Genomic DNA, 26,116 nt, shown 5'->3' with positions numbered 1-26,116 from the left:
AAAATAACGAATAAAAAAATAGAAAAAAAATCTTCAATTTTTAGTTTTTTTTTCAAATTCATAAAATCGATTTCAAAACATGAGGAAAACTGTTGTTCACATTCTTGTGCCGCCTGCTCTTACACTGCTTTTTACGAGATGATGATGAGAAAGAATTTTTTGTCTTTGATAAAATTTTTCCAAGTTTTTCTGAGTTTTTTTTATTGCGAAAACTACGAATTTTTTCGTAAAAAATGCGAGAAATAGAAGTTTTTGATAGGTCGTTTTGTTTCCACAGAAATTGCAGCCCATCGGAAGATTTCCAGTAGCATTAAACCCTGGGGTGCAATTTTTTTGAATTTCTTCATAGGTTATAAATATATCTAACCAATTCCCAATTTTGAATTAAAAACGTAGGTTTTCCAACTTGTTATACAACTTGCAAGCTCTGTACCGTTTCGAGAAACTTTCAATTTCCCGGTTGCAAAAATGTTCCGAGAGTAAATTAGCACTATAATCTTCTTAGAAATTTGAAAAGGAAACATTTCATTCAAAAAGCATTCACAGTGCAGATTTGAGAACAAATTTCAAAAGTTCGTAGATATGATTCTCAGATACAGCTAGCAAGTTGTTTTGTTTGAATATATCATCACAGTGATCTTGTCATTTTCGGGAAAAAAAATAAACTTCTTAGTGTACAGGAAACACCTTGGCTTTGCAAAGTTCTTTGGGAAACACTCCCTTGAAAAAAGAAAGGTTGATAATAAAGGCTAAATAGGGTGTCACAACTGTAGCTGACGTTTCTACAATTAAATTACTTATGTAATCATCGCCGAAGTAGAACTTATAAACCAAACTTGATGATGATTGATACTTCTACGGCATTGACCCTTTTGAGATACATCGAGAGAGGAGTGCTTTCAATATTCGGCCTGAAAAAATTGGGTGTGACCTTTTTTGAGTGTTTTGCCTATGGTTGTGAAAAAAGTATTACATTTATTCGCATTATCGAAATCGGTTGGGTTCTCACTTATCTCAAAACAAGAATTCAATGATGGAGTTTTAAGGTTTTTGCCACTGATATCTTCAAGTAGTTAATAAGTTTGTCTTGAGTCTCCGATACAATGTTTAAATTTATTCCAATAAAACTGTTTTTTTTTTATTGTTTAACTTCCTTTTCGAATTGTGCTCTTCGGATATTAAATTTCAAAAGTTGTCCGAACTCGAAATCTGCGGACTTATTTTCCACCTCCTGTAAGTGCATTTCGCTTGTTTCTCAGATTTGCAAGTCTGTTGGTGAACCAAATTGGCCGCGTGCTTTGTGCATTTCTCTTACACTTGAGCGGAACAAAATCATGAAGAACACTTCCATGCGATCGCTGAAAAGCGGCGTTTGGGTCCTGTAATTCAAACAATTTATTTCTATTAGTTTCAAAAGTATCATCAGTTTTTTCCAAAAACTAATACTTTAAGCCGCTTCTTAAGAAAAGATTTATCACGAAAAGGATTTTCGTTGTTGTATTTTTTTATATTTCATTCTAATGTGATAGGATAATATTCAGTAATTTTTTCACAGTTGAGTACTTTTGAATTCGGCACTGATATATTTTGAAAAATAAAATGATCCAAACAAGTTTTGGAATTATCTGTGACACGCGTTGCTTCATTGCTAGCGATCTCAAAACCATTTGAGGATATGTTGTTCATGTAATTCTGAGCCAGCAAATTGCTCTGCATAGTATATATATATTGAAATCACTGCGCAAAAAACGGCCGATTTACCGACTTTCTCTCGTCTAAAAATTGAACCAACTTTTTTACGAACATCAGTTTGTTAGCTTTGCGTTTAATGTATATAAAACCAACTGAAAATTTAACAGAATTCTGTGATATTTCAGCAAAAACACATTCATCAAAGGGCATTGCCATCAGATTCAGTAAACAGCGGGTATTTCTTACTTGTATCATGACGCCGCCACCATGAGTGTTTCTATCTATAGACCAGAATTGATTATAACGACTTACTAACCAACTTTCATTTTTATCATTTTCTGTTAGCCAAGTTTCGATTAGACATATTATATCGGGTGGAGCCTCAAGACTGAATTTGAGGCCTCTGGCTGAATTTGGGCACAGCTCTTGCGGCGAGTCGATCCACGTCATTTCGACTTCTAACTTCGATATAACGGGTTCAGTTGCCAGAATTGCACTGGTTCTCTTGCTTGACGGCGCAATTGTCTCTACTGTCTTGAGCGGTTTTTCCCTGTTGGCATAATTTTGCTCTTTTTTATCCGATTTGGATAGCCGCTCTTTGATAAAAATAAATTTTCCATTGGATTTGTTGGTCAGTCCTTTCAATATTGCTTTTGACCTCCATATAAAACCTTGTCCTCGAAGTAAACGCATTTCGATTATCGGAAGCTATTTAATGAGTTTATCACAACAATTAGACTTTTCGATGTATTCCGGTTATGATGCAGTTGATTCAATTCCAAAAGAATATGCAATTTTGGGTACATATAGAAAGCAGTGAATTTGAAAAGGCTCCATTCAAAGCTTTGTTTATTAAATTTAAAAAAACATCTTCATTAAAGCTATTTACTAACTTAATTTTCATGGAAACCAATCATGGTTTAGTTTGAGCCTGAAACGCAGGCGGCCCTGGATAGAATCCCGGCATGTGTCAGTTTTTTCTTTTTCAAAGCATCCTTTTTCCAGAAGCGGAATTTGGCGCTTAGTGCGAGGGATTTTTTTTCTAATCAAATTCGCACATTTCTGTTTGATTTTTGTGCGTACAAAATTCTGGAGTTTGCATACAATATATTTTTCATGTGGCTATTTGATGTAGGAGACAGGAGGTGAATCCGCCGACTGAAAGCAGAAACCGTTCATTTCCTTGGATGTGTGTTTTTCAGCCATATTTTCGTGTAATGTTGAGACCCATCTTGGCTTTTTCGGCAGCTTCGCCTCTAAATCAAAAAAATATTTTGGAGAATTAAATTCTGTGTTTGTTCAGACGATAGTGACGTGGAGAGCGCGTGGGAGCAGATTGCAGACAACAACCTGTCCTACATCCCCTTTTGCTACATCACCCTTCTATCCACCAGTCCGTACTTCGAAAACAACGTCACGATCCAGGGATGTGAACAGAACATGAACAAGTGGCTACTGTCCCAGTTGTTCGCAGAGGACGCTGAAAGCACTGCAGCTATCGTGGAAGAAGTGACGAGCGGCAAGTTTTACGCGAATTTCCTCGAGTCGCAAGACGGGTGCATTAACAGATCTGTGGTAGATAAATTCTCACTGGATCTCTACCAGAGGGCAAGAGCCGCACTCTTGGCAGAGTCCATGCTGCGACGAGGTAGCTTACTTAAACTTGATATTTTATTTTCGAGTATTTCCTAAAAGGCAGATTTTCATCATTTTTCCCCATATTTTAAGCTTTTCTGTTTCCTTTCTTAAGAGTAATAAACGTAGTGAAGACTCCTATATAGGTCTTGGTGAATTTGTTTCTTTTTTATCCAGGAAATTATCTCAAAACTTGCTTACGCTCAAATAAAATTTTATGCGTTTTAGGCTCGATTAAAAAATTCAAAATTCCCATTGTTGAAAATGATGAGAGTGCTCGGAAGATTTGGTGCTACTCCAAAGCTACCAGCTACTATTGTTTAAATTGGCTATAAAAATTATTCTTGTCCTCTCCCTTCACTGTGTTTCAAAACTGTATTTGTCTCACCCTGAAATATTGCTGATGACAAAATATCGTAGTCTTTTTTTTCAATACACAATTTACTATTTTTTTACTCAGAGTAGTGTTGTATTATCTCACTCCACTTTTTTCATATTAAAAATAGCTGTCGTGGAATTCGATAATAGAGGAAATTTAAAGTCACATTGCTTAAATACTCGTCAATAACATCCAATGCTAATTTGTTCACCCTGATGCTTAAACCTTAGGCCTGTGTTTGTTAACCGGTTATCCAACTAACCCCGCTGGCAGTTTGTCACACTAGAGTATCATCACTAGTCCCGATTTCACAAATAGACATTTTTCGGTTCATGAGGCGAAAATTCGTCGCGAACAATAATTGGTGGCAGGCGACAATTGGTACCATTTCGAAAGGCGCCAATTAGCCGAAGGTTAATTTAACATGATAAATTGGGAAAATATAGAAAACATTTGCCGTCATGTTTTTTAAATATTCCAATATCGAAAATGTCTATTATCCAAATTCACTAACATTATACAGCAAGAAAACAGCCGTGTCTTTGTGGGAGTGGGGTTCTATATTAAAAGCTTTACGGAATTACTAAACAGTGAATCGTAGCCTTGCGACAAAAACATTTTTCTAATTGCGCCGTTTTGCCGCCTGTGAATAATTTTCGCACTGCTTTTTCGGCTATCAGATCCTAAATTTGCGCTGAATATTTCTTGGTAAGTTAAATGAATAATGGTTACATTGAATGACATGGAGAATCAATGACCAACCTTTTTTAAGCTTAAGTCAACGACAAAAGAATTTGATGTGTGTAACCGACAAGACTTATGTCAGTTTTGCTTACCTTGTTCACACTGTCTAGACCTTTTCACTTGTGCTGTTTTAATTTGATTTTAATTTTCAATTTTTGTTACTCGCTCTGATGAGATATTGTTCTGGATAGCTTTCCGTAATTTTTGATAACACAGATACTCGAAACATAAGAGAAAAAGGAAATTACAAAAACTGCTTCAATCAGCTAGAAACACTATAGTTTAATCAAGGTTGTCACAATTAACAAAATGTAGAAAGCTTGCAGCAGGATCGCAGGATTCTAACGGCAGGTATCGCGTAGAATGCGTAATAAAACGATTGTCAATGAAATTAGTGAAGACTCTTATATAGGAATAATTTTGTTCCGAAGAGAATTTGTTAGCTTACATGGTTATTTTTATCCTTGTGAAATGAAAGGTAATAATACGCTAGCGGATTTAAAGGGTCATACGTACCAGGAAACCAGAAAAAGTCTTCAATTTGGTACTACTTCAGGACATTCATTTAAGGTCTACCAGTATTTAAATTTTTAAAATCGCTTTCGGAGTTGATACAAATTTTTGAGGGATGGGAGGGGAGAGACGTAAGAATATATGGCTGATGTCAAGCCAACACTTAGTCCAGTTTCTAGTTTATAAATTTGGTTTGCAACTAGCACGGTGATCATAATTACTATTCTGAACACTGTTCTTTACGCTTCACATCGTAATATCACGCATTGCTGCAGAACTGCTTTAGCTCAATTTAACCATTGATATGAATTCTCTCAAATATGAATTTGAACTGTAGTTTTTGCTACCACTGGAAAGGTCCTGGATTTTAAGAAGTAATTGTTTCCAGTGTTTCACGAATACTGTGTACTTAATGCGAAAAATTTTCTTTTTGCAGCCAATTTTGAGACATTTGGAGTGTTTGAGATATGCTCAGACACTCCAAAAAAGATTTATTTGAGATTTTCTTGGAGGTTTTAACTAAAAATGATCGTTTGAAGACACTTATTTAGTTCGTGCGTGTTTTCGTTTTTTTTTCAGTAAAAGGCAACTGTTTTACTCGGTCAGATATTTTTTGTAGCTCTTTCGAATTTTTTTGTTAAAGGGAAAAAAATAGCGCTCTCCACGTTCTTTTGAAAGTGGATTTTAGTTTTTACACTAGCTTGTGTGCATTAGTGTTTTAGTACGAATCTTTTTTTTTACCTAACTCGCAAATAAAAATGTTCACTGTTTGGCGGCACTTTAGCTATAATTACGATCTAGAGCGTTGGAAATTTCATAGCTTCTGTTTTGTTTGTGGCTTGTGTTTGTGACTTGAACGATTTCTAGCTTCGATTTCTAGAATTTATTTTCAAGATTTCCCAGCTGAATAAAAACTTTACCTATTGATCCAGTTTTCTCAAGTTGGGTTCATGTTATCAAAAAAGCGCCAGTCATAAATCTTTCTAGAAATTCAAAAAGCTTTAAGGGCATCTATTTTTTTCGTCGAAAGTTGAGACGTTATTCAACAAAGTCAGTGTTTTTTGTTTACTTGTGCTTATTACTTTTTTCCAATCTTTGATTGGCTATGTTTTAAATAATTCAGTGTTTTAAAATATGTACGCCGAAGGAAGTTGCACAAAAGGAGAGGTCTCCGTGTCGAGAAAAACTGCTTTACAATGACTCGATGAGAGAGAGGAGAGAGAGAGAGAGAGAGATTCTCTCTACTCTCAGTTCATTGCTATTGCTGTTTATTTTCAAAGGTTCGAATTTTCGCTGATTTTTGTGTAAAAATACACGAAGTTTACAAAAGAGAAAACCACAAAATATTTTGAAAACTTTCGAAAAATTTGTGTTTTTTCATTTTCATTTCAGAACTGTTGTCCAAACATTCTGTGCTACTTGCAGAGCGACCAGCTATCCTTGTTTTCAAGTTATTTTAACTCACTCTTTTTGTTATTCAGGTTTTGTTCTTTTTACATTTGCAATCAGCTTGTGTGTTTTTACGCACCTTCTTTTTTTCTTACCTTTCTCGTTAAAAGTGTTGGTTAAATAAAGTGTTCACGTATTTGGAAATTTCACTGTAGCGTTGGAAATTGCATAGAATCTGTTCTCTGCTTTATTTGCGACTGAGTGGTCAATGGTACATATTAAGCTTCCGCTGCTTAGTGGTTAGTATGCGAGGCTCTTCATTTCTAGGTCGCAGGTTCGAATCTCAGAGGTAGACGAATTTTTGTTAGTTCGAGGATTATTTCTTACTTTATTTTTATAGAACTTCTTTTTATTATGTTCTCGCAAGTGTTTGCGAAGCCTATATTTTCGAAATGATCACTAATGGCTGGCGCAATTCAAACCCTCAATATGCAATTGAAATTGGAATAGCTTTCAAAATCACCATCAAAAAGCACTTTGACGTATGTAAAAAAGGGAAAAACTTCGAATCGTTTGCCATGAAGTATTATAAAAATCTTATCTGAGGCAGTAATACGGTATCTTGGATTGGATTTTTTCACTCGATGTTAGTAAATCTTATCAAACTGGATTTTATCAAACCTTTTCGTGTTAACTACTAGATTGATTATTTTCTTGGCTTATAATTAATTCAAATTTCCTATAAAATCAAAATTCAGACCTTAATTCGCGCATGTCGCGAAGAGCTAACGCAGCTGCCTATAAAGACAAACGTCAATGGTTCGAATCAGGCCTGAACCTGTTTTTTGAATGCGGAAAACTGTTTGAGCGTCAAACAATTTTTGTCGGTTTTCTGTTTGACTGCTTTTTTGTGTTCACTTATTTGTCGCAGCATCGAATTTGCCTAATATTTGGGCTTTTTTACACTAATTTAAAAAAATGTCAATGTGTTCCGGTTTTGGGCAAGTAATAGAGTTCCAAGAAGTTTGGCTTTTTTTGCTATTTTTATTTTTCGTTCATGCTGTTCATTAAAAAGTTTTTCGGTGTTTTTTTTAATTCATCATGTGTTGTGTATTTGGTGCAGTGGTAACACCCATGCTTGATATGACAAACCCCGGTTCGATTCCAGTCAGGACCTGTTTTTTTATGGAAATTTTTGAGTATTTTAGACTTTCGTGTCTGCTAATTTTTTTCGGCGAAGGTCCCGCATGAAGGATTTCGCTTTTTCATGTAATTTTTCCGTAAGATGTAAAAAAACGTTTTGGAGATTTAGCACGCGTGTTTTTCAAAAAAAAATAGCGATTCGACACAACTCTTGTGTTCCAAAATTGCGAAATTTCAATTATTCAACCTCGTTGCTTATAAGAGTCGATGAACGAAGACTTTTATATTGGTCGTGATGATTTTTGTTACTTTTTTCAAATAAAGTCTTGAACTCTGTTCACGCTCAAATTTGTTTTTTTTGTGTATTTTGACTTTGGTTTCTTTTGAAATTCAGTTAATTCTTTTTGTATAAAGGAAGGCCAAATCCACTATCGAACAGCAGAAGTTTAAAGGTCGCAAAAAACCTGATCGACTTCTAATCTCGATTTTTATTTTCAGAAAAGAGTTTAATGCTGATCATTATCAATTTTGGAAGTTTTTTCTCAAGAGTAATGAACGTAGGTCTTGCTGATTTTTTTTTCCCAGGTAAAAGTCTTAAAATTTGTTCACGATCATCTTTGATTTTTCGCGGTTTGACTTGTGATTTTTTTTTAAGTGCACTGCATTTCTATTGTTGAAAGGAAGGCAAACTCCACTATCGAAAGGCAAAATTGTTAAGGTCACGAAAAACGTGATCGACTTTTATCAAAAAAAAGTCCATCATAAATTGTTCTTTTAATTCAAAGAGTTTTAAGGCCATTTATATTTTTCTTCGAAAATCAAAAGTTGAAGTCGTTTTTTTTGTTCATTTTTTCCACTTATCAGTTGGCTATGCTTTGTGCATGTGTTTGTTTTGAGAGTGAGGGAGGACTTAACTTTTATATAAGACTTCTTAAATTTAAAAAAAACATAAATTTTTGAATTTTTCCATCGCCTTTCTTGTTTTTTTTTTCTTTTTTTTTTTAGCTGAATAGATTTTGGCTTTCAGAAACACTTCAGCTCAATAGAATTTTTCGAACAAAAGTTTCTTTGTGTACGTGTGTTTTGAGGTTGAGCTCTTTTTATAAGTCTGAAGAGTTGTTGATTGTTTTTCCGCTCAAAGGGTTTCTGCTACGGTAGTTCCGGCTTTGTTACCGCTTGGTAAGTTTCATCCGATACTAATATCACATTCTGTTGTCTTGCCATGATTTTGTTCCCAAATTATTCTTATTCATTTTTTTGATAGATCTAATTTTTTCGAATTTTGGATTTTTCCGACCTTGCGGCTTTCTTATTTTGTATCGCAAGTGGTGCGAAGCGCAGCTTCGATTTTGTGTTTTAATTTTGTGTTTTCTTTGAAATGAAATTGACAATTTAAATAGCCAAATTTGAATTTATTAGCAAAATAGATTTTTATTTAACTCTTTTATTTTTTATGTGCTGTTTTTAAATGCTCATCACTGCTATTGGGCGAATAAGGCCTTTAATGGCAGTGATTTAGTATCTTCGCATATTTCACTTGTATAGATGTAAAGGTCGAATGATTATTTCGTAATTTTTACTTCCTGTGAGGAAAGGACTTTTTTCTTTTTTTAGCTCCTGACCTGCTAATACGAGTTATTTTGTATAGTTTTGTAAGAAAAAATTGTTTTGATTGCAATTAATCGTAGATATCATGCAAAATGTCTGTTAATGTCGAATAACTCAGGAAAAGTAAAAACAAACGCATTTTGTAAAATGGTGCGCTTAAAAGAACAAAGGTTGCTATGGGTTATCGAACACTTTGATAAGCTATCGGTCAATTGTAAACTTTATTACTGCTACCTCCACTTCCATAAAATAGGGCCAATTCGGTATATTGTTACAACAATATTGTGGTACGGATGAATTTCAAAGCTATTTCGCGAACCAATTTAAAGTAAGTATGAAGAGTCAATAAAAACGAGCGAATTAAGGATCTGGAGTATCGAAGTTCAAATGATGCCAAGTTGAAAGGCAAATTTAAAGACGTAATTGTTCGTCTTAGAGTTTTGTGAGCAATAAGTTTGATAAGATGGTACCAATGAATACCAATGAGATGGTACCAATGAGAAAAGTTTTGTAGATGTATTTAATAAGCGTTAAGGACTGAAGTGAAATTCTTCTATTTAAGTCATGTTTTTCGGAGAAATTCTATCTTACGTCTCCGATTTAAAAAAAATCAAATAAATGGCGCCAAAAACAGGTTAGTCTGAAAACTTTCAGAGGCAATTTGAATTTTTCAGAGGCAATTTGGATCTCGTTCTTTTGACCGACACTTCATTTTTTTCTTAGCATTTCCATCTTTTAGTTAGAAGAAAAAAATGAAATGAGTTTGTGTAGTCCTAATTTTTCTTTCGTGTGAGGTAATTGATTTCTTAAACAATTGCGAAAAGAGTTTTCTGTTTTTTTTTATAGTCCATAATTTTTTAACAGAATTTGTTTAATTTTTCTTTTTTCGTATGAGACAGATCTTTTGAACTGGATATTAATTTTATATCGCAAGTTTGAAACTCAGCTTTAAGTCTGTGTTGAAATCCCCACCAACGAGAACATGGCAGATCCGCCTCTGATTTGAAAGAAAGAGTCAATCATAAAATTATTTGGAAAAAATAAATTGAAAGATCATGAAAAGTTGAAATCAATTCAATCATGTTTTTTTTTGGTCGAGTTCATTTACAGTTATCCAAATTTCTGTTGGTTATCTCTACATTTGCGATAGCAAGTGTGTTACAACCTGGTGCTAGACTTTTTCCCGCAAATAAATTTGTTAACAGGACTCACGCATCTCTTTGCCACATCTCTTCAAAATATGACTGTTGAATTGGCGCACAGACATTTCGGCCACAGACAATTCAGCCAAAAATATACAGACAATTCAGCCTGAGACAATTGAGCCAGTTTTACAAAACGCTAGATTCGAATGAAAAAAAAATCGGAATTGGAGTTATTTCTCTGTTTTCAAAGTTTGCTTCTTATATTGGTTGTAGGTTACCAACTCAATTTATTAAGTTTATATTTTTTTCGGCTTAACATGTTTCGGCCTATACTTAATCGAATTAGTGGCCTTATATTGCGTCGTTTGAGAAAAAAGTGATCGTGTGTGGTTTTTTCAGGGGGAGGGGGACTCGAAAACTTCGTATAATTTTTTGTCTTTTTGAACTTTTTTAGGCTTGAATGGTTTCTGTTCAGGTAATTTCGGCCGTTTCGTGAGTTTTCTTCGGATGCTAATTCAACGTTCTATTGTTATTTTAATGGCATCTTTTTTAAAACAAAACTAGCCTAATCCAATTTTTACTTCTGGTTTTTGGCAATGTCGAATTGTTTTCGACTATTTAAAAAATGACTTTTTTGTTTGTATCGCACGTGTAAGTGCTGCGAAGCTCCGCTTCAACTCTCTGTCGAATAGTTTCAATTCAAAAAAAGTTGTGCGTGGATCAATAACATTCAATCATAGAAGTCATGAAATTGAGAGAGATTTTATCTGATGTAGTTAGGAACAATTCGGAAATTGAATCATGTTCAAGTCGAATCATGTTCAGGTATGACCATACGCGATGTTGCGGGAGTCCAGTCAAGACATATTCCGGTCAAGTTGGTCCAGCACTTGATGCACAAGCAAGTGCGACGCAGCGTCGATGTGTTCGTGAATGAAACGTGCCAGAAGTCGCAGAAGTTCGTGCAGTTGTTCAGCGCTTTCTACTCGTTGATTGTAATCAGAGTGAACACGGACAACTTCAAAGAGAGCAATTTGCAGATTGTGCACGAGTACCTGTCGAAGTTGCAACATTTTTCGGGCAAGTTTGAGAAACTTCCAATATACTTCGTATTGTTCACCGCGTCGCCCGAAGATGGGAATATGTTGGGGTCCAATCAGCACAAAGGGAAGGTGCATGATGTGCAGACTAAATTGAGACTTCTGCTGAAGACGGTGGGCAAGCAGAATTACGTGGAATTCTTCACAATCAACTTGGGATCCAATTTGTGCTCAGGTATGCTACTGACTCATAAGGAAATTGAACAATGTATTACTAGAATTTTTTTTGATAATGTTAACGGGAAAAGCATCAACGAAAAACCTTTTTTTCCCGCTGAAATCAATTGGCTTTTATTTGTTTTCGAACAGCAGTTCGAAGCAAGATTTTTCCACGTGAAGCGTCGACATGAAATGCGAAATATCCTTCGCTGTAATTTTAATTGAATATGGAGAGTTTATTGTGAATTCTCATTTTCATTTTTCGGTGTCGTTTCCGTTTGAGTTTAAAACTTCAGTGAAACTCACGTGATTTTGCGAAACTTTTTTTTTCAATAAGATTCTTACATCTCGTAATTGCAGATTTAAGGGGAGCTGGCCCAGTGACTAAAGCGATGAATTTGAAATACGAGAGCGCATTTTCACTTACTGCTGGACTGTTTTGTGCGAGCTTTCATTCGTTCAAAGCATCCATAAATCGCTAGGTTTTTTTTCGTGTTTGCATGCGAAGTGCGTTTTCGCATCAAGTGTTTGAAATAAGTGTCGAGCTGAGTTTGATGGACCAGTACCTGATTTTTTTTTACTTTTGGTGTGTGTAGATGAGTGAAAAGCAACTCCATGCAATTTTGGTGTAGGTATTCCAATGTTCTTTCCGACAACAACGCACATGGGAACTGCAATGAAATGTAGGCCCACATGAAAGCCAAAATGGGTGGAAAGCCGTCGTAATGATTTTTAATCAGTTATTTAAGTTGACGATCGAAGTGATTTTAACTTATTTAGATCGTGTTTTATTGCACTTTTTAGCGTCGTTTTTTTTTTCAACTGCCAATGACTGTAGTGTATACATATATAAATGAATTTTTTTCGTTTTTTCTAGAAAGTCTTTAAAACTTTTTTACGCTGTAAATTCTTTTTTGATTTCTTTCAATTTCATCTCATTTCCGTGTTCAAGGGAAGGCATCACAAAAATTTGATCGACTTCTAGCTTTTAATTTCAGATTTCGCAGCGGAGTATGAAAATTATCTATTGATCCAGTTTTTTCGGATTCAAAAAATATATTGGGACTTTCATCTCTTTTTAAAAAATTTTGGCAACCTTCTAAGGCTTTGTTAATCTTGTATCGCAACTGTTGCGAAGCTCCGCGCAAATTGAAATTATTTGGATTTTTCGGCTTTCTTGACGTAGAGGTAAAGACTAACCCTGGGATGGCAAAGGTCAGAGATTTCAATTTTCATTGTAGTTGCCAATTGACTCTGGTTTTTGATTCTGCAAATTGAATTTTTTTTTGTGGTTAAAAGCTTTATTCGGCCTTAATAGAAGCACTTAGCATAGTGGTAAGGCGTTCATGTGAAACGTCGAAAGACAGTTTAAAACAAGAATTAATTCTCCTTGTTATTTTATCATATAGATAATATAGATAGATTAGTATTTAAATAATGTCATGACAATAGAAGTAAATACAACTCAAATCTTTCATAAGTTGACAGAGAGTGAATAGAGCGCATGCTGTTAAAGTTCAAGTGGATTGGCAGGTCGGTAACGACCTTGACCGATAATGGAGTTTAGCACGAAATAGCTAGCACACTGATGACGTCATGTTTAAGATTAAACAACGACGCACCACATTTCCCCCTCTCGGGAAAAAATTCAAACCGTGTTTGAATTTCTTTACTCTTAAGTACAAAATTAATAACTGCGCTTTTACATATGCAACCGTGAAGGTAGGCAAAAGATTTATGGAAATGACTATCATAGATGAATGTTTGATATGAATTTAAAGATTATGGCGAGAACAAGATACAAAAGTTTGTATAATTTCCGGACCAAATGCTGAATTGATAAATGCGAAAGTTTTAATTACGATAGTTTGTATGATTTCTGGACCAAATGCTGAATCCGGTAAATGCAAAAGTTTCATTTGTCTGACCGACATGAAGTTTTACAAATAGAAATTTGGTATAAAGTTTAAAGTTTTAACAAATACAGGGTACAACAGTTTGTATAGGTTCTGGACCAAATGCCGAATTCGATAAATACAAAAGTTTTATCTATCTGACCGACGCGAAGGAAAGTCGGAAGTGCTCGTTTTGGGAAAACGAATAAATTTCCTATGTTTTGGGGAATCCTCGGGTATATCAGCCCGAGACTGGCTTACTTGATTAGTACGATCAGAACTGGACACGACAAAACGGACTTTCTTATCCGGAGAGGCAGGAGTTGACGGAGGCGTAGTTGCTGACTGCGACTGAATGACATTAACTGAGTGTCTAATAGGGCTACCGTAGAATGTAGTTTGCTTTTTCCGTCGTGAAGAAGATCGTGACGAATTTGACGAAGAAGACATATTCCCATCCTGTTCCGAAAGTATGCCGTGACTATCTTGGTTGTTAGAACCCGATGCTACCAATTTTGATGAAGTTCCTACTTGTGACTTCAAGATTGACGATTCATCGTCTGAAGAGATAGGAATAAGATCTGAGCCTACTGGGGTCATTATTGGAATTGGCGCCTTTGGCTTGATGCTAATAGGAATTTCCGTTCCTGAATTGCCAGACTTAGAGGAAGAGACAATAACTGTAGATTTCGGTTTGACATTAATACACCTTGGCTTGACGCTAATAGGAGCCTCTGTTCCTGGATTACCCGACGTAGAGGAAGAGACTGTCAAGTCTACCATCGGAGTAGAATGCTGTGGATACGGGATGTTCTGTATACCCGGAGCCTCCGAAGTTGCATCTTCCCTTAATTTTGACGCCACCATTTGACCGCGAGGTGGAGTATGTGAAACTGGCATAGAAGGAAATTTCGAATGAGCAGGCACGTACACTGTTTTCGCTGAAATACGTTGCCTGGAACCCGCTCGTTTGAGAGGCCTATTATCTTCCGATGATGATGTTGAAGATGGCACGTTTGGGCGTTTCTTCCCTTTCTTCACCGGAGTTAATTGTTTTCCTGAAAAACTTAGAGGGGTTGATTTAAGACGCACTGCCAAGTGATTCCTTCTAATAACTTTCCCTTTATCAGAAATATATGTGGAATCAGTGATCCGCACGATTTTGCCCTTATAAGGTTTGAAAAGTTCTTTGCCAGACTTCCTATTTAGAAATTTCCGAAAAATTTCGACCTTATTTGGTTCGTTCAATACTAAATAATCCAAATTACGTTTTGGCAACGAAGGGCGAATTTGTTCCGTTGGCATTTGGTTCCGGAATCTGAGGGTACCAGCAGACAAATTCGAACGAAGAGTGGCTGCGAGGATTTGATTTCTCTCCGTCAGAGTCTTCAGGGCTTTGACCCCCTCCTGATGTGTTAGAGACTTTTTCAATGACAACCACTGGTTTGCAGATTGTGCCAAGCTCTCCAGTGCACGGTAGTGGGGTGTATCCGCTATTGAATCTGTGGTTCCACCAAAATGTGGAGACACCGTCGGGCTTGATTGTCCTTTCTTGACGACTTTGATTCTAGGGCGACTATCGCACTGCTCCCGTCGTTGCTCTGGTGTGAGCAGGTCCCGTTCCAAACGTTGGTTGTCTAAATGAATTCCCGACGTTAACCGATCAGCCGCTATAGATAGCTCCGTATTCGGAGGACGACCAAAATGAAGTTCAAACGGGGAGACCCCGGTAACTGAATTTTTTGTAACCCGGATATCTTCAATAATATTCCTAAGGGTATCCTGAACATTAGAGAAATCCGAACTTAACCGAGAGGCCCCCAAGCGACGCTTAATTGTTTGTATCGACCGTTCGACTAAACCACAGCCACGATGGTCCCCCACCGGACAAAAATATTGTACAATATTTTTCTCTAGACAAAAATTTTTCACTAATTTATTTTTGAAACCGGAGTACTGGTCTGTTTTAATGGATCTGGGAATACTGTGCTGTTGAATGTATGACTTAAGAAATTTAATGATCTTCCGTCCTCCCGTGGAACGCGTAATCATAGCCGACGGATATTTTGAATAACGGTCGATTGCGACCAAGATATAAATACTGTTACCCAATGAGTCAAGTAGAGGGCCTGCGTAATCAAGTTGCAGCTCTTCATTAGGACCCGATAAAAGGGGTAACGGCTTGGATGAATTAAATGATACGTTCGCTTTCAAATTCTTACCAAACTTTGTGCACTGAGGACAATCTTTGCACAGTTGTATAATGTCCCGATGCATTCGGGGCCACCAGATGTATTGTGCCGCGTCAACCATTGCTAACTGACCCGCATGCGATCTATGAAGTCGATATAACAAAGGTTTGCGAAGACACATGGGAATACCGATCCTATTATCCACCACAACACAGCCATCAACTACCGCTGCACAATGCCAAAATGATTTAATATAGGAGTCGATACGGCAAAATCCTTCGTAATCCCGGTTGATAATTGCTCGTTTCATGAGGCTTAAACTGGCATCTTCATCCGTTAGCTCCGATAATACATCTGAGTCCAGAATTCCCACCAGTCCAGTTAATGATTTCTGGTCCGCAGAGACCACTGGTGACTTTAAAATCTCGAGGCTGTTGACTGACTGAGATAGTAGTTTGGGCATCCTGCCCCGTTTGGACCTGAAATTCGCGAGAATACGGGCGTATTGACTCCTCAATTCTACTCCTCGTTGAACTGTTGTGGATCTTCTGGGTCGAACAGCCCCCGCGTGAAACCGCGGCCTGGCTCTATCTGAGGAGAACCAATGTTGAGTGACCGGCAGATACTGATTTAACAACTGCTCGAAACTGTCGTTTGTGTTGTTGGTACTTGTGTTGGGATTCATTGCAGTCTGAAAGTGAAAAACACTCAAAATAATTTCTATCCAACCAATCCGATATGTTGAAATCAAGACAAAAAAATTGACTATTAATGCCAACAGATGACAACTGCTCACTGCCAAAGTAATAATCCACAATAAAATTAGAAATGGCAGATAAGTTATGATCCATGCTGAGAAAGTGGCAAAATTCGGCATGTTAATACTTGACGCTGATTGGCTAGAATATGAGCCAACACTTTGGACGCCCTCTAGCGGAGGAGAAATTGGTGGATTAGAGGAGTTATTTTGACTAATGGCGAACATTTTGTCGCCCTCTAGCGGATATAAACTTTCCGAAGTAGATTGAATGTCTTGAAATAAGACGCCCTCTACCGTTCTATTTCCACACTTGTTCGTTGCAACAAGTGAACTATTGATATCGGGACAATTGATCCGAGATTGACAATTTCCCAATAATTCAACTAGGTTAATTTGAACAGGTACAACATAATCCTGACCTATTTCCACGGTATTTGATAACTCCTCAGATGAAGTATGATGCTTGGCCCAACCGTCCAAGAATTCGCATGCCTCAAAGAATCGACTAATGCATTTGACGACATATTGTTCATCAAAACTACTCGGTGGTGGAGCTTCGAATGTTGGAAACCGAGATAAGTAATCCACGATTCCTAGCTTACAGCCGGAGATATGGAAAATATCGAAGTCGAAAGGTAATAACCTATCAGCCCATCGAGTTAAACGTGACTGATACGTTTTGTTTCCACGGTTCGTCTTTAATGCAGATATGATTGCTTTATGATCAGTTAGAATCACGAAATGATTCCCTAACAAATACGTTCGGAAATGCTCACACGACCATACAATTGCTAGGAGTTCTAATTCATTGGTACTATATTTCTTCTCCTGATCGTTTAGAAAACGTGATGCAAAAGCAATTGGCACCCAAACATCCTCCTCTATCTCCTGTTCTAATGCTGCACCCAGACCACTATGACTAGCGTCACATTTAACTCGCGAGTTCCGGCTTTGGTCATAGTGATACATTTTTGTTATGTTCGCGATCAGCTGTAAGATGTTGCGAAATGCCATTTGCTGACATTCCCCCCACTCAAATTTGCTTTTATTCCCTGCCGTTAGTGACGGGCGTAATTGGTCGGAATGGACCTGAAGATTCGGTAAAAACCGTTGTAGATGGTTGAGTATGCCCATGAATGAACGGAGTTGTTTGAGTGTCCTTGGTGGTTCCAGAGCGAGTACTGCCTCTATCTTAGAACGTTTCGGTCTATATCCTTCTGAATCAATATCGTATCCTAACCAAGATAATTGATTTAAGGAAAACTCGCATTTCGAAAGTTTCAGAGCAAAACCTTCTTTATCCAGACGACTTATCACCTTGTCTACAAGAATATTATGAACCTCGACTGAGCCCTTCGAGACAATCAGAATATCATCAAGGAAACAAAATACTCCTGACAGACCCTGGAGAGTGTTGTCCATCGCTTTTTGGAATTCCTTTGGCATGTCCGTAAGACCATAAAACCCCGTCTTGAACCGATACGTACCAGTTTGTTCTCCGCAGACGATATTAAAATTGCAATGTCGGCTAATTTCCTCACTGAGCGGAATCTGGCTGAAGGCATATTTTAAATCTAAGGACGTAAACCAAACATCTCCTGAAATATCCGATGTAATTATCTGGGCGGCTGAGTCCAATAGTTCTAACAAATTTGGCATTTGGTAATGATTCTTATGAATTTGTTCATTCATAGGTTTAGCATCCATAGCTAATTTCACAGAGCCATCTTTCTTCGCCGTAATTACTATCGGAGAGATGAAATATTCACTGGTACATTTATTCAATTTAACCACGTGCCCTTCATGAATGAGTTTTTGAATTTCCTTACCAACTTTATCCTGAATATGCACCGGCACTCTCCTACCCTTTTCTTGGATTGGGACAAGTGGAGACTTGAACGTAGAGAATACTTTGTGGTTTTTGGCTTTGCCGATTCTATTGAACACCCGATGGAACTTCTGGTGAAAGTGAGATTTCCATGAATCCGATGTTAAATTCGGGTCTGATTGGGAGACTTCTCCCACCAAAGGACGATCTGGTCTGACTTGCGTTGTTCTTACTCCCAATTGTGGTTGCATATCCAAACCCAGTAAACAGCGTGTTCGATTTTCTGATATGAGGAATTTTGCAGACTTGATATGCCATCCCAAAGATGATACATCCACAATCAACGTACCCATCAATTCAATTTTCTTCCGATTATAGTCAACGTAAACTGTATCAATTGGACTTTCTTGAACCGTGAAGAACTTGGCTGAAGGAACCGTTTTTATAATATAGTCTGCTGTCTTTTTATTCACGAAGGAGGCTGGACTCCCAGTATCTACTGTTGCCTTGAAAAACGTCTTACCACAACGTAGTGTAATCTGGATGGAACGTAACTTACCCGTGGCTGCATTTACCACCTCCAACCTTTTCACTGATTTAATTGGTAGACTTGGTTTCACAGCTGCTACAGATAAAACAGTGAATTCCGACTCACTATCGGACGTGATGAAATTACATGTTTCTTCCACTGTCTCATCTGACTCAGCTTCCACGTTCGCTACATTCTTAGAATTACAGCATTTGGCAAAGTGTCCCTTTTTGTTACAATTCCTGCAAGTAACATTTCTGGCTGGACAACTTTGCTTGTGGTTTGGTGAGAATCTGTTACCACAGAAATAACATGACTTCGATTTATTGTTGATCTCCTTCTTCTTACCATTCTGGGCCCGACTAATCCTGTCTGAAAGTTTCTTACCCTGGACAGAGAATGTGGGTTCCTGTTTGATCCTGGAATTCTGACCCATAGTATTACCTGCCTGGGAATAGTTGCCCGACGACGACGAACTCCCGAGTTGCCTTTGCAAGTCGGTTGCCGTCTGTGCTCCCTTTTCTTGCAGTAAAGCTGATTTCAGAGAATCCTCCGGAGTAGCACCTGGGTGAATGCATAATTCTCTCTGGATATCCTTATATCTCATTTTTGCGATGAATATATCTCTGACGACTTCCTTTTCTTGATCAATTGTCCATCCACACAGGGCGGCTTGTCCCGTCAATCGTAAATAGAATGCTTCCAAATTTTCTCGGTCTGAATGTACCGCGTTGTAGATTTGCATACGTTCAATGATGAAATTTTTCTCCTTTCTGAATAGGAGAACACAGAATTCATGGAATTCCCGAAACGTTAGTTCACTCAGATCTGCATGAGGATAACTTTGGAGGAATCTTTTCCTCCCTTCTGAGCCGAGCGAGAAGAATAAACGAGACTTAACCCGTTGTTCAACCTCGAAATAATACACTCCTGGTGCCACTCGGGGACCTTTCGCCCGGCGCTCTTCATTCATTTCTGTGACTTTCCGGACTGCTGCGTCATTACGTGCAATACGACTTGCGATTGCTGCAGCATCTTCATCCGCCCCTACGACTTCTGGTTTTGGAGCAGGATCGTCGTGTACGATACCCGGCGGTTTTAATAACTCTCGTGGATCGCATCTCTCTCTTAGAGTAATTGCCAAGTTGAATTGACCTATCCACGAGTCCCAGCTATGTGGTGGGTCCGCAGTCGGTTTATGCCAAAATACGGATACGCCCAACAGGTCAGTTCGATCCTCGGAGGTCGAAACTGCTGGCTGCGCCATGTGAAACGTCGAAAGACAGTTTAAAACAAGAATTAATTCTCCTTGTTATTTTATCATATAGATAATATAGATAGATTAGTATTTAAATAATGTCATGACAATAGAAGTAAATACAACTCAAATCTTTCATAAGTTGACAGAGAGTGAATAGAGCGCATGCTGTTAAAGTTCAAGTGGATTGGCAGGTCGGTAACGACCTTGACCGATAATGGAGTTTAGCACGAAATAGCTAGCACACTGATGACGTCATGTTTAAGATTAAACAACGACGCACCACAGTTCACTAAGAAATCGTCAGATCGTGTATTCGATCCCATGCCATGGCAATGATAGTGTGCGAGGACAAGCTCTCACTTGACCTCCAGCTTCAGGTCTACCACAACATGACCAAATTTGGCTGCAATAGTGGTAACACGTAAAAGTTCTTGACGCAAAAAACAGCTTCGTTCAACAAAATAACACTGTCTGAAATGTGGGGAGATAATACAAATGGACTATCCTCGACAGGACTGTTAAGGCCTACTGATAGATCCTCTGCGATTCGCAGGAACTACATTATTATTATTATAATAGTTTTGGAATAATGTTTTTTTTTTGCGTGTAAGTGGTTTTTGGCCTAATTTTGGGTCGTTTGAGGGAAAAATTTTTTTCGCTCACTCCCCTACCTTTGCGGAAACATTAGGATAGGAGTCTTAAAACTTCAGAACTTTATTGCTCGAAATTTTCTTGACTGCATTCTTTTCGGCTCATGCTTTGTCGTCTATTTAACATATGTTACGCCGGCGCTCGTGTTGTTGGACGTGTGTCGCAATTTAAATCAAATGAGAGAATTTTTTCGATTTTGCGAAGTTATGTTTGTCGGTATCGCAAAAGGTGCGATGCTCCGTTTTGCCTGTATATTCAAAAATTGATTGGGCTAGTTTTCTCTAATTGGGCGGCTAATTTTAGCGAATAAGGGTTCATGAAAAAAGTTTCTCGAAATTTAAAGATTTTTTTACACTTAAGTCTCCTCGAGTTCATTGACCCTTTTCCAACTATCTGTTGGCTACGTTCAAATATTTGATAGTTTTTTTTTAATCTTGCTCAAAAATTTTTTCCCAGGCCTATTTCAGTTTATTTGAATTGCAGGTGTGGCTAAATTCAAAAACAAACTGAGTCGAGACATTGTGGAGCAGGAGTTCTGGTGCCAATCGGAGTGCCTGGACATCAGGGGAGAGAAATGGAACCGAAAAGGAGGATCCGAGGGATCCTTCCCCAAATACCCCCTGAAGTTCCTCGCATGCAGGGACCTCATTGTGTCCAAAGCACAGACTGAGTTCGAAAAGAAGCGCCCATTCTGCATACCATTCGAACAGTTCAACGATTTCATAATAAGACGATCCGAAATTGGTAATTTTTATCAGTTTAATTGTATGCTAAGTTTTTTGGTTTTACTTTTGATTCTCACATTTCAATTTCGTTTTCAGAGAGACTTTGATGTTTTTTGTTTTCCAATTGCTAAGTTTGAACTGACTCTAAAAGAAACCTTCTTTTTAAGATTAATGAACGTAGTGAAGACTCTTATATAGGTCTTGCAGATTTTTTTTTGTTTTCAGGAATAAGTCTTAAAATATTGATGCACTTAGGTATAATGCACTTTTTGAATTTAATTGAAATTGATCTGCTGAATGTTACGTAAAAAGCACTCCAAATACGAACGTGGAAATGGCGCAAAAAAGCGTGAACGATTTCTAGCTTCGATTTCTAGAATTTATTTTCAAGATTTCCCAGCTGAATAAAATTTTTACCTATTGATCCAGTTTTCTCAAGTTGGGTTCATGTTATCAAAAAAGCGCCAATCATAAATTATTCTAGAAACTCAAAGAGCTTTAAGGGCATCTATTTTTTTTTGGACATTTTTTTCAAGAAAGTCTGTTTTTTATGTTTACTTGCGTTCATTACTCTTTTCTCATCTTCGATTGGCTATGTTTTTTGTTATGAAACTGAGTAAATTCTATATTGAAGTAAAAATTAGCTATCAATCAGATTTTGTCAGATTGTTTTCATTAAAAAATGGCCTATAATGAGAAGTTCGTGGATTAATTTTCGATTAAAAAAGTGACCTATTATGATAAATTACTTTATATGTTGTTGTAATAAGTTTCAATATAGGGAAATATAAGAAAAACCTGTCACTGTAGTAAAACAGCTTTTACCTCTAATCTGGTTAATTGAATTTTTCTTCACTTGTTTGATAATATATCTCGGAAAGTGTTGAAGAGTCGATGAACGTAGTTCATACTCTTCAATAGGTCGCGAGGATTTTTTTTCAGGAAAAGTCGTAAAGCTTGTTCAGGCTTAAATTTACTTTTTCGCAGTTTGATTTTCGATTTAGTTTTGAAACGCAGTTGATTTCTTTTGTTAAAAAGAAGGCAAACTCACTTTCAAATGGCAAACGTGTAAAGGTCACGAAACATGTGCTCGGCTTCCAGTTTTGAAGTGGAATTTGACTTTCAGGTTTCCCAGCGAAATATAATTTTTACTCAATGATGCAGTTTTCTCAAATTGGGCTAATTAGATATAAAAAGTGCTACTCATAAATTGTTCCGGAATTTCAAAGAGCTTTAAGGGAATCTTTTTTTTGCAATACGAAAGTTTTCAGGAAGAATTCAGTATTTTGTTGCTAACTTTTTGACTTTCCTCAAAAACTATCCTCCCAAATCTGAGATTTTGATTTTAGTCGAAAGGACAATTTAAGGGAAGCTCCACTGCTAAAGCGGCTACCCACAAATTTTTTAAGCCAAAAGTTATGGCCCTCGGAAAAATTAAATTTTTTGACCGTGTTTTTGAAACTTTTTAACATTTCTCGAAAATTCCCCTCCAAATCTATTGAGTTCAATCAAACAGGTTGTGTGAAGCTCCCCCTGGTTAAGTGGCTACGGTCAAATTTTTCTACAAAAATTTAGGGTCTTCGAAAAAATCAAATATTAGATTATGTGACCGTTTTTGAAACTACGCTCGACAACTATGGTCCCAAAATGATATTTTGTGTTCAATAAAAAAGGTCGAGAGAACTCCCCAGGATATTCGGCGACGTCCAAATTTTCCAACAAAAAAGTTATGGCCCTCAGTCAATGTTCTGATTTCTGCGTTTTTTGAAACTTTTTGACTCTTCTCGAAAACTACTCAGCTGAATCTGATATAAAGTATTTAATCGAGGCAAACGAGTTTGGGAAGCCTCTGTGCATAAGCGGCTTCGTCTAAACTTTTTTACGAAAAAGGTTATGTTTTCTGGAATTTTCTAGTTTCTTAAAAAATTTCACCCTTATTTTCATTACAGAAACAACTAAGGTTTTGGGTGAAGCCAATTTTTGAAATTATCTATTTCTTCCCGCATCAGTACAACAAAATCAAAATTTATCATACATGTGCTTTAGCTGGACCCCTAGTAAAAGTTTCATATATTGATATAGTTTGCTCAAATTGGGTTAATTTTAGGGAAAAGTGTCAATCATTAGTTGTTCTAGAAATTCAAAGAGTTTTGAAGGCATCTATTTTTTCTTTGAAATTTAAAAGTTGAGATTTTTAAAAAAACAAGTCAGTGTTTTTTTATTTGCATTTATTGACTATTTTTTAACTGTCTTTTTGCTATGTTTTCTGTTTACTTGTGTTCATTGACTCTTTTTCAACTGTCTGTTGCATTTAGATAGAGAACACACTTTGAACTGAAAGCACAAAAATGGGCACGAAAAATTCCCGAGCAAATAATCGAAAGATTAATCTGTTGTTGACAAATAGGTGGGTGTGGTTATTCAAAAAGACCTATATTTTAAAAATTGATACATTTTAACTAAAGGCTTGCTTCGATGTTCGTCTGTACAGTGGTTTACAAACTAAATTCATTTGCATGCTTTTCTGAGTTTAGATCAGACGCAAATAACAGAGGCGCTTCACTATTTCGAGAACAGTGGCTTCATTCTTACTGTGAACTTGGCTGGTAGCCAGAACTTGAAGGACAGGTCCAGTTGTCCCATCTGGGTACTCATGTACCCGCACCTGGTCTTCATCAGCCTCTGTACAATGATGAAGAAGCTGTCGAAAGTGGCGGAGCGAGAGAGAAGCAACTCACTCCTGGGATCCTATGACGAGAAGTCTATCATGGCATACAAGAAACTGGGAGTGGTTGATCGCAGACTTTGGAATGAGTTTCTCGTCTCACTCGAGGTGGCACTTGGCTCGCCGCAGATTCTGGAATTCCTTGGAATTTGTCACTTCTCTCCGCCATCCCAGCACCTGGTGGGTGAAATTAACGAAGGGTATTTGCCAAATAATTATTACTCTGGCGGAAATATCATATTATAATGTCCTTCAACTCTTTGATACCTAAGGTGTTCGTTTTACTTTATAAAAATACAAAGTGTGTTCGCAGTCGGTTTTTTACGTAAGGCTGAATATTGAAATCCTGCAACTTTCAGGAACGTGTTCTGCTCATGTCGCAGATGAGAATCATCAACGTAACTGAGAAGAACTCAGCCCGGAAGTGTTGGTGTTCTAAGAAAGTAGCGAGCGGCGTCGATCGAGACTTGTCTCTTAAATCCAACTTCATTGTGCGCTTCTATGTCGCCAGTGGAAAGCCGCTGAATCCCTGGATCCTGTACCAGATTAACCAGGCACTCATAATGGAGTGTCTTCCCTACTACTCCCTGAACTACTCTTGCTTCGAGTACAACTGCGGGATGAGCAATCAGGGTCGAACTAGCAAGTCGTCTTCAAGAATGGCATCGCTGCTTTCGTTGAACGGCGAGGCAAGCCTGAACTACGGCATGAAAGTGAACCCGCTTGGTTGTCAGATACTGATCAGCACCGCAGTCAAGTCGTCTAAACTGAGTCCCGCATCCTCGATCCGCCATCTGTTGGCTGGGTTCCAAGGATTTCTCGTGTTGACTATTGGGAAAGTTCTCGAGGAATCTAAGTTCGTGTTGAACGCAGTTCAGCCCTCCACGGACTCAAGAGATTCACGAGTGCAGTTTGAAGTATCTCAGACTTGCTCGTGTTGTGAGTCAGACATGATGCCGCTTGTAACCCCTCAACCCGCAATAGTCCCGCCCAACGTCATGAACGCTTTGTGAAATACTGAATGAACAATTAACTGGGATTATTGAAATACCATAAACGAAATTGTCATTACCTCTTCTAGATTATGTCTTAATGATCATACATACTTCGTGTTTCATTATTATTAATGACTAAGTTAAGACTGCTGTTTGACAATTTCGGTGTTGCTGTTTTCTATCGACCGAAAATGGTTCTCCCGTTTCTATTTTAAGCTGTAATATTCCAGATTAAATGTATTTGATTACTAACCGTCAAAATTTCCCTACGCCCTCGAACCTTGAGAGGCGGTGATACTTGTAGGAACGCATACATCTTACTCTACCGGTTGGGGTTAAGTTGAGTGCAGTTTTTGGCATTAATGTAGTTTAGATTTAAATGTCAATAATTTTACATCATAATTAATGTTTGAATTTAATGTGAAACCCCTATCTCTTTCAAGGACTGGTGAGATGTCAACTTAGGCGATATTTTGTGCGCTATATTTAGAGTTGGTGAACGTAGTTCAGACTCTTTAATGGGTCGCGATGATTTTTTTTCTGGGCAAGTCTTAAAGTTTGCTCAGGCTCAAATTTACTTTTTCGAGATTTGAGTTTTGATTTTTTCTTAATTTCAGTTCCTTTCCCTTGTTTACACAAGCAAAGCTTGTGTTATAGTATGAACTATCTTTTTTTTTCAACTTAAGTCGCAAATATTGTTGCGACAAAATGTGTTCTTTTTGAAAGTGTTCATTTTGATCAATAACCAGCTATGAAGTACACCTAATGCTAAAGATATTAGCACAGACTATTATATTACAAATAGCGCTTTAGCTTCACGGTATCATGGATCTGTAGCGTAGAGGTAGGAAAGGAAATTAAGAGGGTTCGAACCTGGGCAGGGTCGGATGTTTTAAATGAACTTTTTCGTATACTAGTTAAAATGCGTCCGCTCAAAAAATTGAGGCATGTTATTTAGTAAACTTCTATTGTTTTGAGGTTGACTGGTACTGCTTATGCGTCATAATTGGCTTATGAAGGACAGCTAATTATGACGCAAACTAATTAC

At 37.4% G+C, this 26,116-nt stretch overlaps 1 protein-coding gene across 1 annotated transcript in view; it reads left to right on the top strand.

The window, feature by feature from the left end:
* LOC134848316 (uncharacterized) overlaps window positions 1-25,500 on the top strand; it is a 34,802-nt gene extending 9,302 nt beyond the window's left edge. The window contains exons 4-8 of the mRNA XM_063865718.1: window positions 2,996-3,340; window positions 11,074-11,523; window positions 21,107-21,367; window positions 23,883-24,253; window positions 24,433-25,500. Coding sequence (XP_063721788.1) covers window positions 2,996-3,340; window positions 11,074-11,523; window positions 21,107-21,367; window positions 23,883-24,253; window positions 24,433-25,086 — 2,081 coding nt within the window. The 3' untranslated portion in view covers window positions 25,087-25,500. The remainder of the gene's footprint in view (window positions 1-2,995; window positions 3,341-11,073; window positions 11,524-21,106; window positions 21,368-23,882; window positions 24,254-24,432) is intronic.
* The last annotated feature ends 616 nt before the right edge of the window (window positions 25,501-26,116 follow it).

This window comes from Symsagittifera roscoffensis, chromosome 1, assembly GCF_963678635.1.
Source record: "Symsagittifera roscoffensis chromosome 1, txSymRosc1.1, whole genome shotgun sequence".
In the NCBI taxonomy this organism is placed as follows: domain Eukaryota; kingdom Metazoa; phylum Xenacoelomorpha; order Acoela; family Convolutidae; genus Symsagittifera; species Symsagittifera roscoffensis.
This window is presented reverse-complemented; position numbering and strand designations above follow the sequence as displayed.